Raw genomic sequence first — 14,252 nt, 5'->3', positions numbered from 1 at the left:
AATGAAAAAAGATCTAGTACCTATCTGGCACTATACCTAGTTATTACAATATTATTGACTATATTCCTAATGCTATACTCTACCATGCTATACCATGACTACTGTGTAACAGGCAGTTTGTATTTCTTAATCCCTTTCCTTCTCCTAAACCCCTCTCTCATCTTAAAAAAGTCCCTCTAAGATTCTTTGTAATACTGTGGTTTTATTTTTGTCTGGGAAGCTCCTTATCTGTCTTTCATTTCTAAATGATAGCTTTGCTGGGTAAGGTATTAAGAAATACAAATTGATAGTTAATGCAGTATGGTGGAATATAATCAACAATGTTGTAAAGATCACGTCATAGACTGTCCAATGCGCTATGCACCTGAAACTAAAGTAGAATAATATTGAATGTCAACAATAACTAAATATATAGGTATATATAGTCACAGGATGTGGAGTTCAGCACAGGGAAGATAGTCAATGGTATTGTAACAGCTATATAAGATGTCATAGGGGTAGCAGCTTGGAGGGTGGATTATCACTTTATGAGGGGTTTAAATGTCTAATTGGTACATTGCTTTGTACACCTGAAACTAATAAAAAAAATTCTTATAACTGAAAAAAAAAAAGAAAAGAAAAGAAGCTCATCATTAATGGATTGTCTATGGGTCTGAAATGCCTTATGATACCTTCAGGAATCTACATTTATTTCCAGAGCTGCCAACTATTTGCAAAGTACTGTATGAATTGATTGTCTCTTACATTTCTCCTTATATCAAACTCTTGGGGTCTCTAAGATTATGGAATAGATTATGCCTGATTATTTTAATTTCACAGTGAAAAAGTCTTGCTACTCACTCACTAAGCTGTATCAACAGAACAGAGGCTGTTTGATTCCGCTATTAATAGTTTTTGTTTGTTTGTTTGTTTAGTTTTGTTAATGTCTCATTCTGGAATTGAGCTTTCCCAGCCTTCTCTTCCTCCTTCTTCCACAATGCACCTTGTTCCAGAAAAGGGCAATTAATTCTTCAAAGAAGATTTACCTTCCTGACCACAAAATCAAAAGCTCTTCTCTCTCTCCAGCTTTGATAGTCTCTTTCTCAACCCCTCATTTGTTTCCTTCATAGTATTTAACACAATTTGTGATTTTGAACAACTACTTGTTATTTTTTGGGAGTCCACCTTTTCCAATAAAAGGTAGGTTTCACGAAAATGGGAACTTGGTCTATTCTGTCTACTGCAATATCCACAGTGCCTAACCCTGTGGCTGGCACATAGCTCAAAAATATCTATTGAATAAATAAGTGAATGAAATCTTATACTTTTCTTTACCTTCTGTACCTTTTTTCTTTCCCTGTCCTCTCTCTCCCCATTTTCCTTTCCTTATACTTTCCTTGCTGTGGTCCTTCTCTTCCATCTACTTCCCTCTTTCACTCCATTCTCTTAATTCCTTTAACCAAAAAAAACACACAACAAAACAAAAAAAACACTTCTGAAGACCAACACCATTTAAGTCACTAAGCTTTGCACTGTTGAAGACATAAAATAGACACAAACCCCTTCCCATGAGGACCCTATAATCTTCATTCTTGCATTTTTATATCAGAGTTCATGAACTTCTCAGATTCCCCAAACTGTGATTTGTTACCAGTTTCCCAGAACAGTCCTAATACTAGATAAATGGGCCTGTCAACCTTCACAAAAACACTAGTCACTGCCTGTTACAGGGTACTTTTGGTGGGGTGAATATGCAGTGTGGCTGCACACTTGAGCATGGAACTCCCGTAATGGCTGGCAGTATGAGAACAAGACCTTGATGGGGCCAGCGAAGAGGCATGTTCCATGGACTGTGTTCTGTTCCCTGTGGCCCCAGTAAACCTTCTAACTCCCTAGTATCATAGTCAACTCATGGACAATCTATGTGGATCCCATGGGCATTTCAGCTCTTCTCACTCCCTGTGGGCAGGACCCTACTGCCTCTACTCGGACTGGGTGGCCTGCCTGTGACACTTGTACATACTTGGCTGACCGGAGCCTATTTTTCTAGAAATTACCCCCAAAGCAGGGGGAGACCTAGATGGTCATGTTTGAGAGAGCAAAATGTCAAATGACCTTGAGCCTCTGGTCCCTGATGACCAGACTGAGTGGTCTCCCTATCCAAAGAGAACTGATTCAAAGCTACACTAGGAATCAACTCATAGACTGGCTCAGGCCAATCTCTCTCTCTCTCTCTTTCTCTCTCTCTCTCTACTTAAGAATAAGAATTAGGAGGATTGACGTCATCAAAATGGCGGCGTGAGGTGAGCCACTGTAAAGCTCCCTTGGAATTTACAACTAATCAAATACCAATAACTCCACAAAGAACTCCCTGCACAGCAGACAGGCAAGACAAAGAGGCCCACTACTGAATTCACCTAAAGGTGGGTGAATCGCGCAAGCTGGGGAGGAGGGAAGGGAGAAGTGTGGAGACGGAACCAAGCGGGCGCAGGACACAGACCTAGCTCAGTACTCTGAGCTCGCTGCATCCCAGAACTACCGCAGCTGCGGGAGAGGGAAGAACTCGGACTGCTAGGGCTCTGCTTATGGCCCACAGGGCTGAGGGGGCAGCATGTAACACGGCTGAACCCAACGCTCACGGCAGAGACCTCGGAGAAAAGACTGAGGGAAGAAGGCTGAAAACGGTGGTTTAAGCCCTCACTGTCACAGAGAACGGAAGCCTTAGGCACTGAGACTAGCCGCCCCCTACCTACCCACCCAGAGCTCACCCCGCCCCCACCTGCCCGGTGCTAGAAGCGAAACAGTAGCAGTGTCAGATCAAAAGAACAGAATATTTGCTGTTCTGAGAACTGTGGACCGCAGACAAAGATTCGCAGCCCAACTAGTTCCAGCAAAGGGGAGGGAGCTGTGGAAGCAGAACCGGCTGTGGTGGTGGTCATTGCCGCCATTGCTCTGGGCCACCACTCACAACTCACCCCGCCCCTGGCCCCACCTATCTGGGCAGAACCCTGCAGGAGTAAACAGAACTGCTGAAACATACAGGATCTGAATCTGGTGCAGGAAGAGCTTTGGAACTTCAAAAGCTCTCCGCATACCCACACGGACACTGCACCCTGTGACCTAGGTGAACTATTAACAGAGGAGAAGCCAGTCTCCCAGGGAATCCCCCCATGTGTGAGAAGCTGGAATAGTGCAGAGAAAACATAGCACTACCGTGTGATAGAGAAAAAAAAGGCTGCAGTAGGAGAGAAAATAAAACATTCTATCAACAAGAACTGGAAAACAAAAGAAAGACCTCTTCCTACCAACCTGTTGCAGAAGCCACTCCTGCAGATGTCTAGGAAGAGAAATAGTAAATCAGTAATTGCCATGAATGACCAAGGCAACAAGATAGCTCAGAAAGAAAGTGAAAAGTCTCCAGAAAAGGAACTTAAAGATACGGAAATATGTAACTTAAATGACAGAGAATTCAAGATTGCAGTTCTGAAAAAAACTCAGCGAGATGCAAGAAAACACAGAAATGCAGTTTAATGAATTCAGAAACACAATCAAAGAAAAACATGAGCATTTTACAAAATAGATTGAAATTTTAAAAAAGAACCAAAAGGAATTACTGGAGATTAAGAACTCAATAGAAGAAATTAAGAATGGAATAACCAGCTTAGGTAGTAGAGTTGACCAGATGGAGGAAAGAATCAGTGACATCGAAGATAGAAACCTGGAAATTACACAGATGGAAGAAGAAATAGACTTGAGACTTAAAAGAAATGAAAGAACTCTACAAGAACTTTCTGACTCCATCAGAAAGAGCAATATAAGAATAATGGGCATACCAGAAGGAGAAGAAAGAGAGAAGGGAACAGAGAATATATTCAAACAAATTGTTGATGAGAACTTCCCAAACTTGTGGACAGAACTGGATCCTCGAATCCAAGAAGCAAATAGAACACCTAATTACCTCAATCCCAACAGGCCTTCTCCAAGGCACATTGTATTGAAGCTGTCTAAAATCAACGATAAAGAAAGAATCCTCAAGGCAGCCAGGGAAAAGAAGACGGTAACCTACAAAGGAAAGCCCATTAGATTATCATCAGATTTTTCAGCAGAAACTCTACAAGCCAGGAGGGAGTGGAACCAAATATGCAAACTATTGAAAGAGAGAAATTATGAGCCAAGAATAATATATCCAGCAAAGATATCCCTTAGATATTAAGGAGGAATAAAGACCCTTCCAGACATACAGAAGCTGAGGGAATTTTCTAATACACAACCTGAACTACAAGAAATACTAAAGGAGGCTATTCGACCACCATCAACAGGGACAATTTGTGGCAACAAAAACATAAAAAGGGGGAGAGTAAAGGCCTGAACCGGAATATGGGAATGGAGAAAATAAGCATGCTGAAGAAAATGGAATACTCTAAATATCAAACTTTCCTTTACATAAACTTAAGGGTAACCACTCAAAAAAAATCCAGAACTGAAATATATACTGTAATAAAAGAAGAAACAGAGGGAAACATCATAGAATACCACCACACAGAAATAACAGACAACAACAAAAAGCAAAGAAACAATGGAGACACAGCCTAACCAGAAAACTAAAGATAGAATGACAGGAAATCCTCACATATCAATAATCACCCTAAATGTAAATGGACTGAACTCACCAATAAAAAGGCACAGAGTAGCAGATTGGATCAAAAAACTGAACCCAACCATATGCTGTCTCCAAGAGACACATCTCAGCTACAAGGACAAGCATAGACTCAAAGTGAAAGGGTGGAAATTGACACTCCAAGCAAATGGTACCCAGAGAAAATCAGGTGTAGCCATAATGATATCACATGAAACAGACTTCAGGGTGAAAAAGATAACAAGAGACAAAGACGGACATTTCATAATGGTGAATGTCTACAACAAGAAGACATAACAGTCATCAATATTTATGCCCCCAATCAGGGAGTACCAAAATATACCCAGCAACTACTAACAGAACTAAAGGGAGAAATTGACCAAAACACAATTATACTAGGGGACCTAAATACATCATTGACAGCTATGGATAGATCATCCAAACAGAAAATAAATAACGAAATAGCAGCCCTAAATGACACATTAGATGAAATGGACATAATTGACATATATAGAGCACTTCATCCTAAAACATCAGACTATACATTCTTTTCTAATGTACATGGAACATTCTCAAGGATAGACCATATATTGGAACATAAAATCAGCCTCAACAAATTTATGAAGATTGAAATCATACCAAGCATATTCTCTGATCACAAGGCTTTGAAATTGGATATCAACCGCAAAAAGAAAGCGGGAAAAAACACAAATACATGGAGATTAAACAACATACTTTTAAACAACGACTGGGTCAAAGAAGAAATTAGAGGAGAGATCAAAGATACATAGAAACAAATGACAATGAAAATACATCCTACCAAAATTTTTGGGATGCAGCGAAAGCAGTTTTAAGAGGGAAATTTATATCATTACAGGCTTATCTTAAAAAACAAGAAAAATCCCAAATAAATAACCTCATGTTACACCTTAAAGAACTAGAAAAAGAAGAACAAGTGAAACTCAAGGTCAGCAGGAGAAAGGAAATAACAAAAATCAGAGCAGAACTAAACGGAATAGAGAAAAAAAGACAATAGAAAAAATTAATGTGACAAAGAGCTGGTTCTTTGAAAAGATTAACAAAATTGACAAACCCTTGGCTAGACTCACTAAGATAAAAAGAGAGAAGACACTAATTAACAAAATCAGAAATGAGAAAGGGGAAGTTATTTATCACGGACAGCACAGAAATACATAGGATCATCCAAGAATACTACGAAGGACTATATGCCACCAAATTCAATAACCTAGAAGAAATGGACAAGTTCTTAGAAACATATAGCCTTCCAAGGCTGAACCATGATGAACTCGAAAATCTAAACAAACCGATCACCAGTAACTAAATTGTATCAGTCATCCAAAACCTTCCCAAAAGCAAAAGTCCGGGATCAGATGGCTTCACTAGTGAATTCTACCAAACCTTCAAAGAGGATCTAATACCAGTCCTGCTCAAACTCTTCCAAAAAATTGAAGAAGAGACAGTACTCCCTAACTCATTTTATGAGGCCAACATTACCCTGATACCAAAACCTGGTAAGGACAACACAAAAAAAGAAAACTGCAGACCAATATCTGATGAATACAGATGCAAAAATCCTAAACAAAATTCTAGCAAATCAAAAACAACAATGCATTCAAAAGATTATTCATGACGACTAAGTGGGGTTCATCCCCGGGGCACAAGGATGGTTCAACATACGCAAATCCATCAATGTGATACCTCACATAAACAAAATAAAGGATTAAAATCATATGATTATATCAACTGATGCAGAAAAAGCATTTAACAAGATACAACATCCATTTATGATTAAAACACTTAATAAAATGGGTATAGAAGGAAAATACCTTAACATAATAAAGGCCATATATGACAAGCCCTCAGCTAATTCATAATTAATGGTGAAAAACTGAAGTCCTTTGCTCTACGCTCAGGAACATGAACGGGCTGTCCCCTATCACCTCTGCTTTTCAACACCGTGTTGGAAGTCCTTGCCAGAGCAATTAGGCAAGAGAAAGAAATAAAAGGCATCCAAATTGGGAATGAAGAAGTTAAATTATCACTCTTTGCAGATGACATGATGCTATATATAGAAAACCCTAAAGACTCCACCAAATAGCTTTTAGAAACAATAAACGAATACAGTAAAGTTGCTGGCTACAAAATCAATGTACAAAAGTCCATTGCATTCCTATATAGTAACAATGAAATCTCAGAAAAAGAAATACAAAAAACAATTCCTTTTGCAATTGCAGCAAAAAGAATAAAATACCTAGGAATAAACTTAACCAAGGATGTGAAAGACCTATATGCTGAAAAATATAAGACATTTTTTAAAGAAATTGAAGACGACACAAAGAAATGGAAAGACATTCCGTGCTCACGGATTGGAAGAATCAACATAGTTAAAATGGCCATATTACCCAAAGCAATATACAGATTTAATGCAATCCCCATCAAAATCCCAATGGCATTTTTTAAAGAAATAGAACAAAAAATCATCACATTTGTTTGGAACCACGAAAGACCCCGAATAGCCAAAGTAATCTTAAGAAAAAAGAACAATAATGGAGGTATCACACTCCCTGACTTTAGCTTGTATTACAGGGCTACAATAATCAAAACCGCATGGTATTGGCAGAAAAACAGACACATAGATCAATGGAATAGAATTGAGAACCCAGAAATAAAACCACATAAATATGGGCAGACAATTTTTGACAAAGAAGCTAAAAACATACAGTGGAGGAAAGACAGCCTCTTCAACAAATGGTGCTGGGAGAATTGGATAGCCATGTGCAAAATAATGAAATTGGACTGCTATCTGTCACCATGTACCAAAATTAATTCAAAATGGATCAAAGATTTAAGCATACGACTTGAAACAATAAACTGCATAGAAGAAAACTTAGGTACTAAACTTATGGACCTTGGGTTCAAAGAGCATTTTATGAATTTGACTCCAAAGGCAATGGAAGTAAAAGCTAAAATAAACGAATGGGACTATATGAAACTTAAAAGCTTCTGCACAGCAAAAGAAACCATTGACAAAATAAAGAGGCAACCAACAGAATGGGAGAAGATTTTTGCAAATAGTGCCTCCGATAAGGGGCTAATATCCAGAATATACAAGGAACTCATGCAACTCAACAACCAAAAAACAAACAACCCAATCGAAAAATGGGCAGAGGACTTGAAGAGACATTTCTCCAAAGAGGACATACAAATGGCAAATAGACATATGAAAAAATGCTCAACATCACTAATCATCAGAGAAATGCAAATCAAAACCACAATGAGATAGCACCTCACCCCAGTCAGAATGGCTATCATCAACAAGACAAATAGTAACAAGTGTTGAGAGGCTGTGGAGAAAAAGGAACCCTCATACACTTTTGGTGGGAATGCAGACTGGTGCAGCCATTATGAAGGCAGTGTGGAGGTTCCTGAAAAAATTACGAATAGAATTATCATATGACCCAGCAATCCCTCTCCTTAGTATCTACCCAAAAAATCTGAAAACATTTATACATAAAGACACGTGTGCTCCAATGTTCATTGCAGCTTTGTTTACTGTGGCCAAGACATCTAAACAACCAAAATGTCCTTTAATAGATGAATGGATAAAGAAGTTGTGGTATATATACACAATGGAATACTATTCGGCGATAAGAAAAGATGATATAGGAACATTTGTGACAACATGGTTGGATCTTGAGAGAGTAATGCTGAGCGAAACAAGTCAGACAGAAAAAGCAGAGAACCATGTGATTTCACTTATATGTGGTATATAAACCAAAAACAACAAAAGAACAAGACAAACAAATGAGAAACAGAAACTCATAGACACAGACAATAGTTTAGTGGTTACCAGAGGGTGAGGGGGGTCGGGGTGGGAGATGAGGGTAAGGGGGATCAAATATATGGTGATGGAAGGAGAACTGACTCTGGGTGGTGAGCACACAGTGGGATTTATAGATGATGTAATGCAGAATTGTACACCTGAAATCTATGGAATTTCACTAACAATTGTCACCCCAATAAATTTAAAAAAAAAGTAAGAATTAGGAAACATAAGAAAGCCAACATTGGTATGGCTTATAAGATTGTTCAACAGAACATCAGGGTTGGGTCATGTGCAAAAAACAAAGAATGCTTTCTAAGAAGAGAAAATGGAATCAGATGGGTACAGAGAGAAGCAAAGCAAAAATCACAGAAACAGGAGGGATGAAGAAATAAGCTCTGGTCCTTAGCAGCTTCCCAGAACTCATTCTCATGAGGCTTGGTGTGATCTGATCCATGTGTTCATGGGACTGTACCTGGACGCTTACTTAGCTGGCCTGAGTGGAGCTTTGTTCTTTGCAAACTAAGTACATTAATCCAAGCACATTTTCTACATAGAGTTTTCTTTTGGCACCTGTCAAGTTTATCATTTCTATAGAACTCAGATCTTGAACTCAATCTCATCTGTAAAAATGTGAGCTCAGTCTTCTACCTCTTGAAGAAATTACCTTGGCTTCCCTGGCAGGAAATTTCCTGCAGGCTGACCTACATGCATGCCCTCCACAGGCTTCAGCTGTCTCCTCTTGAGTCAGCCTGTTAACTAACACTACAATTACCCACCCACAGGCAGGTGCTACTTAACTGTAACAGGGGTTTTTAAAACAGTTTTTAAGCTAATGACTTTTAAACACATTTTAAAAGTGATATTATTGGCTGCAGAAGGCAATAATAATAATAAGGACAATAACAACATTCTAGGGATGTGCTTTGATTTTGTGTGCACTGTGTCACCGTGGCAATCCAAAGAACCATAAAAATAATCATGTTGATCTCCTGTATCAGGGCCAATCTTTTCTCCTTGCCGGGGCTAAAGGTGACAAACCTTTTTTTTCAAATATAGTTTGTTCTTGTTTATAGAAAGTTCTCACAACCAATATAAACAAAGAAAAGCCTTTCAATGTAACAGGCATTACTGGTTTTCAGTTCAAAGATGTCATGTTTAATAAAGTACTTGGATAAAGAATAAAATAGGAAGATGAAATGCAGGTCACACAAAGAACAACCAAGTAGTTACCTAATACTCACTGGGCCAAAGCCAGGACACTTGGTTATTCACTCTGCTACCGCTTGGAACCAGGAGAAGTACAACTTCATGATTATTTGATAATATTATTGTACTCAATGGATCTAAGATGGGGAGTGTAGAAGTCATTGAACTCAGGTGGTATTAAGCCCCAATTAAAGAAAAGTGGTTCGTGTCTAATTGCAAAGCTGCTTATGGCTGCCTTCGAATACTACAGAGGATGCCAAAAAATGTTGTGCACACAGTCACAGCTGGGTTGCCGGCAGCAACACCCCCGGGGCCCAAAGGTTGCTCACGTTTTACCCTTTGCTTCAAGATTGGCCGGACTTGGGGGTTGGGAGCTACGTTGTCTCCACTCGCTTCCTCTGCCTCTGCCTCAGAATCTCCACTGTGGGGCCCCTGTTCTAACAGGTGGACCCGAGCTTCCAGCGCATCCAACCGGGACATCTGATCTGGCACCTGGGCCATTTCATTAAGCGCGCTTTCCGTGTTGAGAGTCAAGGCAGTGAGGAACATCCAGCCCACACAGCTGGCTGTAGCCTTTGCCTCCTCTGGCAGCCGCTCATCCAGAGCCTGCAGGGCCCTCTCCATGTCCTCCCACCCCTCCATGGGGTTCCCGCTCTCCGGCAGCTGCTCCTCCTGGTCTTCCTGAGACTGAGTGTTCATATGCACAAAATGCTCCACCACCCTTCAGAAAGCTTTGGCCGGCACTGTACCCTGTTCACTGCGCCATGTGTCATGTGGGGCGGCCTGCGGGGTCTCTGCTCCCGCTCACATAAGAATGCAGGATGTGGCTAGGTGTCACGTGGGGTGTCATGCGGGGTCTCAGCTCCCGCTCCCCACACAAGAACACAGGATATGGTGAGGCCAAAAAGGAACACCCACGGAGCCATAGGTAGGGGAGTCATACCACTATAGTCTCACTGGAGGCTGGATTCACATGACCTGCCACCTGCTGTCCGCTTTTCTGCCAAACGACCCACTCGACTCATGACTCCAGCCACGGCAGTTATATCAGTGGCCAACTGGCCAACTGGCTACAGCTGACGGCCAACTATCCACAGATGACGGCCATCTACTACCCGAGCCAGCACCTTTCCATGTGAGGCCGAGAGCCTGGAAACTGCTCTCCGGGACTTTGTCCCCACAAATGTATATACATTTTAAGAAAGGAAACAATTGTATTAATTGTAATACTCAATATGTACTGATAACAAAAGATGAACACAAGTCATGTTTGACTTCTGCAATTACAAGAGGTGCTCAAAGTGGTTACCACCAGCGTCCAGACACTTCTGATTACGGCAAACTACTTTTTGAGCATAGATAACATCTCTTAAAATGTATACATTTTTTTGGCACCCCCAGTATTCACTTACTTATCACAGCCTCAAATAATCTGCAACAGGAGGATTTCTGGGGAGGCAACTCTGTGAATCTTTTGAATTCCTCAGTTTGGGAATACAGACAGATAGGCTTATGGAAGATAGTTTTAACCACACAACAGAGAGGAAAATGCAATATTTATATCACAGAAATAATGCAGCAGAGAGATACATTTTGTGATATCTTCCCAGCTCTCTAGATGTCCCCATCTTAAAAACTTTTCTTTCCCAAATACACAGAACTAGAGTTGGAGAGGCCTGTTCCAGCATTCATTAGCTGCTATGCAAATTATTTAACTGTCTTTCACTTGGTAGCTTTGTCTATAAAATGGGGATTATACTCAGGGCTGTTGTGAGGATTAATGAAGATAATGCTTAGAACAGCACTTTGCATTTAGTAACTAATAGATGTCAGCCATTATTCCTTAGTGCCATGCTCCTGGCCTCACTGATGCATGCAGCAACCATCAGGTGTCTCCCCTGGGACTTTGGACTTGGGATGAAGTTAGTCTTTCCTTTGGAACTGGGATGAAGTTAGTCTTTCTGTGTGGCTGGACTTGGAGTCTGAAACCTTGGTACTTTGCTTTAAGGTCTGAGGATGAGAGAATGCGAGTCCTCAAAGGAAGGACTATACTGACTCAGTAGGAGAAAGTCCAACCTGGATTCTTCATTGTTTTCCTTTTCCTGCTTCAGGTCCTGGGCTGAGCCTGCTGGCCTTTCTGCCCTTGGTTTCTATGGGACAGCGGTTTGCTTGTAAAAAAGGTATCCTTTGTACTTAGACTAACGCCAAGGTTCTTTTACGTGCAGCCAAGAGTCCTAACCAACACATCTACACCTAGAAAAAATATGAAATCTGCTTAACAAGAAAAAGGAGGAGGTATACACTTTACAATCCCTGTTAATATCAGAGTGGAAAGGATTAAAATATGCCACCAGTGAATGGCTAAAATAGTCCCTTTGTCTAATGAAGGAATATTGGGAATCTTTCCCAGAAACTCTGTATCAACATGCTTTTTTTCATTTCCAGGATTTGATCCTTTCTGATGCAAAGACATATGAGATTAGGTTTTATTTCAGAGTTTTGTTAAAAAAAAAAAAAGTGCTTAGTAGGTACTTCCAGGTTGATATGCAACCATAGCCCGAAGTCTTTATAAACAGGATTCTCTACTTCAGGATTTTTTAAAGACAAAGGAAAGGCCGGAGAAGATTGGGGTGAGAGGGTTTTTCCCCCAAAGATCTTTCTCAAGGAAAAACATGGTTTAGATTTTAACGACATTAAGTAAAGTTTTAGCAAGAAAAAAAAGGAAAATATTTTGTTAGCTTTAGGTGTAAAAATAAAATCATAGACCAGAAATTTTTGTCGCCCTCCCTTCCCTAACTCCACCAACTCATTGACTTAACAATATAAGAAGAATTTCATTTGCCCCAGATGAAAAGAAAGAGGGATTTAGGGATCTGAGTCTTTATTGTGGACTCTTTTACCTCTAAACAAGTCACTTAACTTTAAGGATCCCAAGAATCAAGTCTTCAGTCTAACAATTATTCAGGCTGTGGAGGGCCTCCTGCCTAGATTATAATGTTTTCATTTAGTTCTGTGCTTCCCATTAATTTTCCCTATACTTCTTAGAAGAATGGTGCTGGCAAAACCTAAAAGAGATTCTCAAAAAACGGAGTCCAGTGTTGGAGGTTTCCACATTTGGCCTTTTGTGTTAGCAGCACAAGGACCGACATCTGTGAGATCTCAGGGGGTGTATGAAAGGACACAGCTCATGGCTGGGGTGGGGAAAATGGTTAGGGTTAGAGGGGGGAATGAAGACACAATTCAAGCTTCCTCAAGAAGCAGACCAGGCTGGAATGTGCTCTGTGGGCCAAGGTGGGCATACTCCTATACAAATGGCGTTCTGGAAAGAGAACCTACCTGGATTGAAATAAAAAATAATATTTAATAAATCTTGGTCTCCCCATGTGATGGCATTCTTGTACTTCTGGTACAGAAGGTACAACATGTCCTCCCAAGTCAAGCCTGTTGGAATCATGCTGTTCTGGAAAAGAGAAAACATCAGAGCAGCTTAAGCAAAGCAAATATATCTTGTTTGCTGAGAAACCATATAGAGAGACTGGTCACCTTCTCCTCCCCCCCCCCCAAAAGCAAATAGAGGAGAGGTCTTACTGGCCCAAGTCATAGGGCAAAGCAAAATTAGAGCTGTAGACTGTGGAGCTTCAGGTGTACACATGAGTACTAGATGGAAAAGGAATTGTTAGTTAGAACTATGATTTCTACTTAGGAAAAGCATGCCCCAGATCGAACCTCTTTTTTATGCTTAATTCTTGCCTCTGAAGTGAAGGAACATAATACAGATAGCAGAATTAAGGCATCTTAAGGAAAAATACTCTTTCCTTATCTTAAAATAATTATTTAATTTAAAAATAAAAGCAACACATTCACAGACTAAATATTCAAACAACATACAAAGATCTAAAATAAAAAAGTAAAAATATTCTTCCTCTATCTTCCTACAATTTCTATTCCCACTTTCCCTAGAAGTATCCACAATTAACAATTAATAATCTCTTAGGCAGTTTCTCAAACATCACTCATCTCTAAAGCATAAAAGGGATCACACTCTATGATATGCTTTGTTGTATTTCAAATTTTTTCACTCAGTAGTCTTAGGGATCTTACTTATTTACCTCACACTTTTAATAGGAAGATCTAGACAGACAGATAGATAGATAGATGATAGATAGATAGATAGACAGATAGATAGATAGATAGATAGATAGATAGATAGATAGATAGATAGATTTTTTTACACTAGTTCTCTACTGATGTTCACTTAGGTTCTTTCCAGTTGTTTGCTAAGATAAATGATGGGGCCATGAACAGCCTTGTACAACTATCTAGTGTGCTTATGTAAATATACCCCTAGGGTAATTCTAAGAACTTTTCCACGGTTTTTGAAATTTCGAATACACACAGAGTTCAAACATTATGGAATTCAGAGATGGAACATAATGGTCCTGAATAATAACTCAGCTGAAGCTTTAAATTCCATAATCACCTGGGCTTTTCCTGAACAAACAAATATTCTATATATTTCCAGATACTTTTCTCTTCCCTGGCTCCTCCCATCTTCACCTACAAGTCACCTGCTTCCAAAATCAG

General features: G+C 39.8%; 1 protein-coding gene across 1 annotated transcript in view; it reads right to left on the bottom strand.

Annotated features, from left to right (window-relative positions):
• The window catches only part of GXYLT2 (glucoside xylosyltransferase 2), a 114,219-nt gene that overhangs the window by 22,035 nt on the left and 77,932 nt on the right, over positions 1–14,252 (bottom strand). Inside the window, exon 5 of the mRNA XM_074313296.2 lies at positions 13,005–13,128. Coding sequence (XP_074169397.1) covers positions 13,005–13,128 — 124 coding nt within the window. The remainder of the gene's footprint in view (positions 1–13,004; positions 13,129–14,252) is intronic.

This window comes from Rhinolophus sinicus, chromosome 5, assembly GCF_057876585.1.
Source record: "Rhinolophus sinicus isolate RSI-liver-muscle chromosome 5, RSI-T2T, whole genome shotgun sequence".
Lineage (NCBI taxonomy): Eukaryota > Metazoa > Chordata > Mammalia > Chiroptera > Rhinolophidae > Rhinolophus > Rhinolophus sinicus.
Note: the sequence above shows the minus strand (reverse complement) of the source record. Positions and strands in the feature narration are given on the sequence as shown.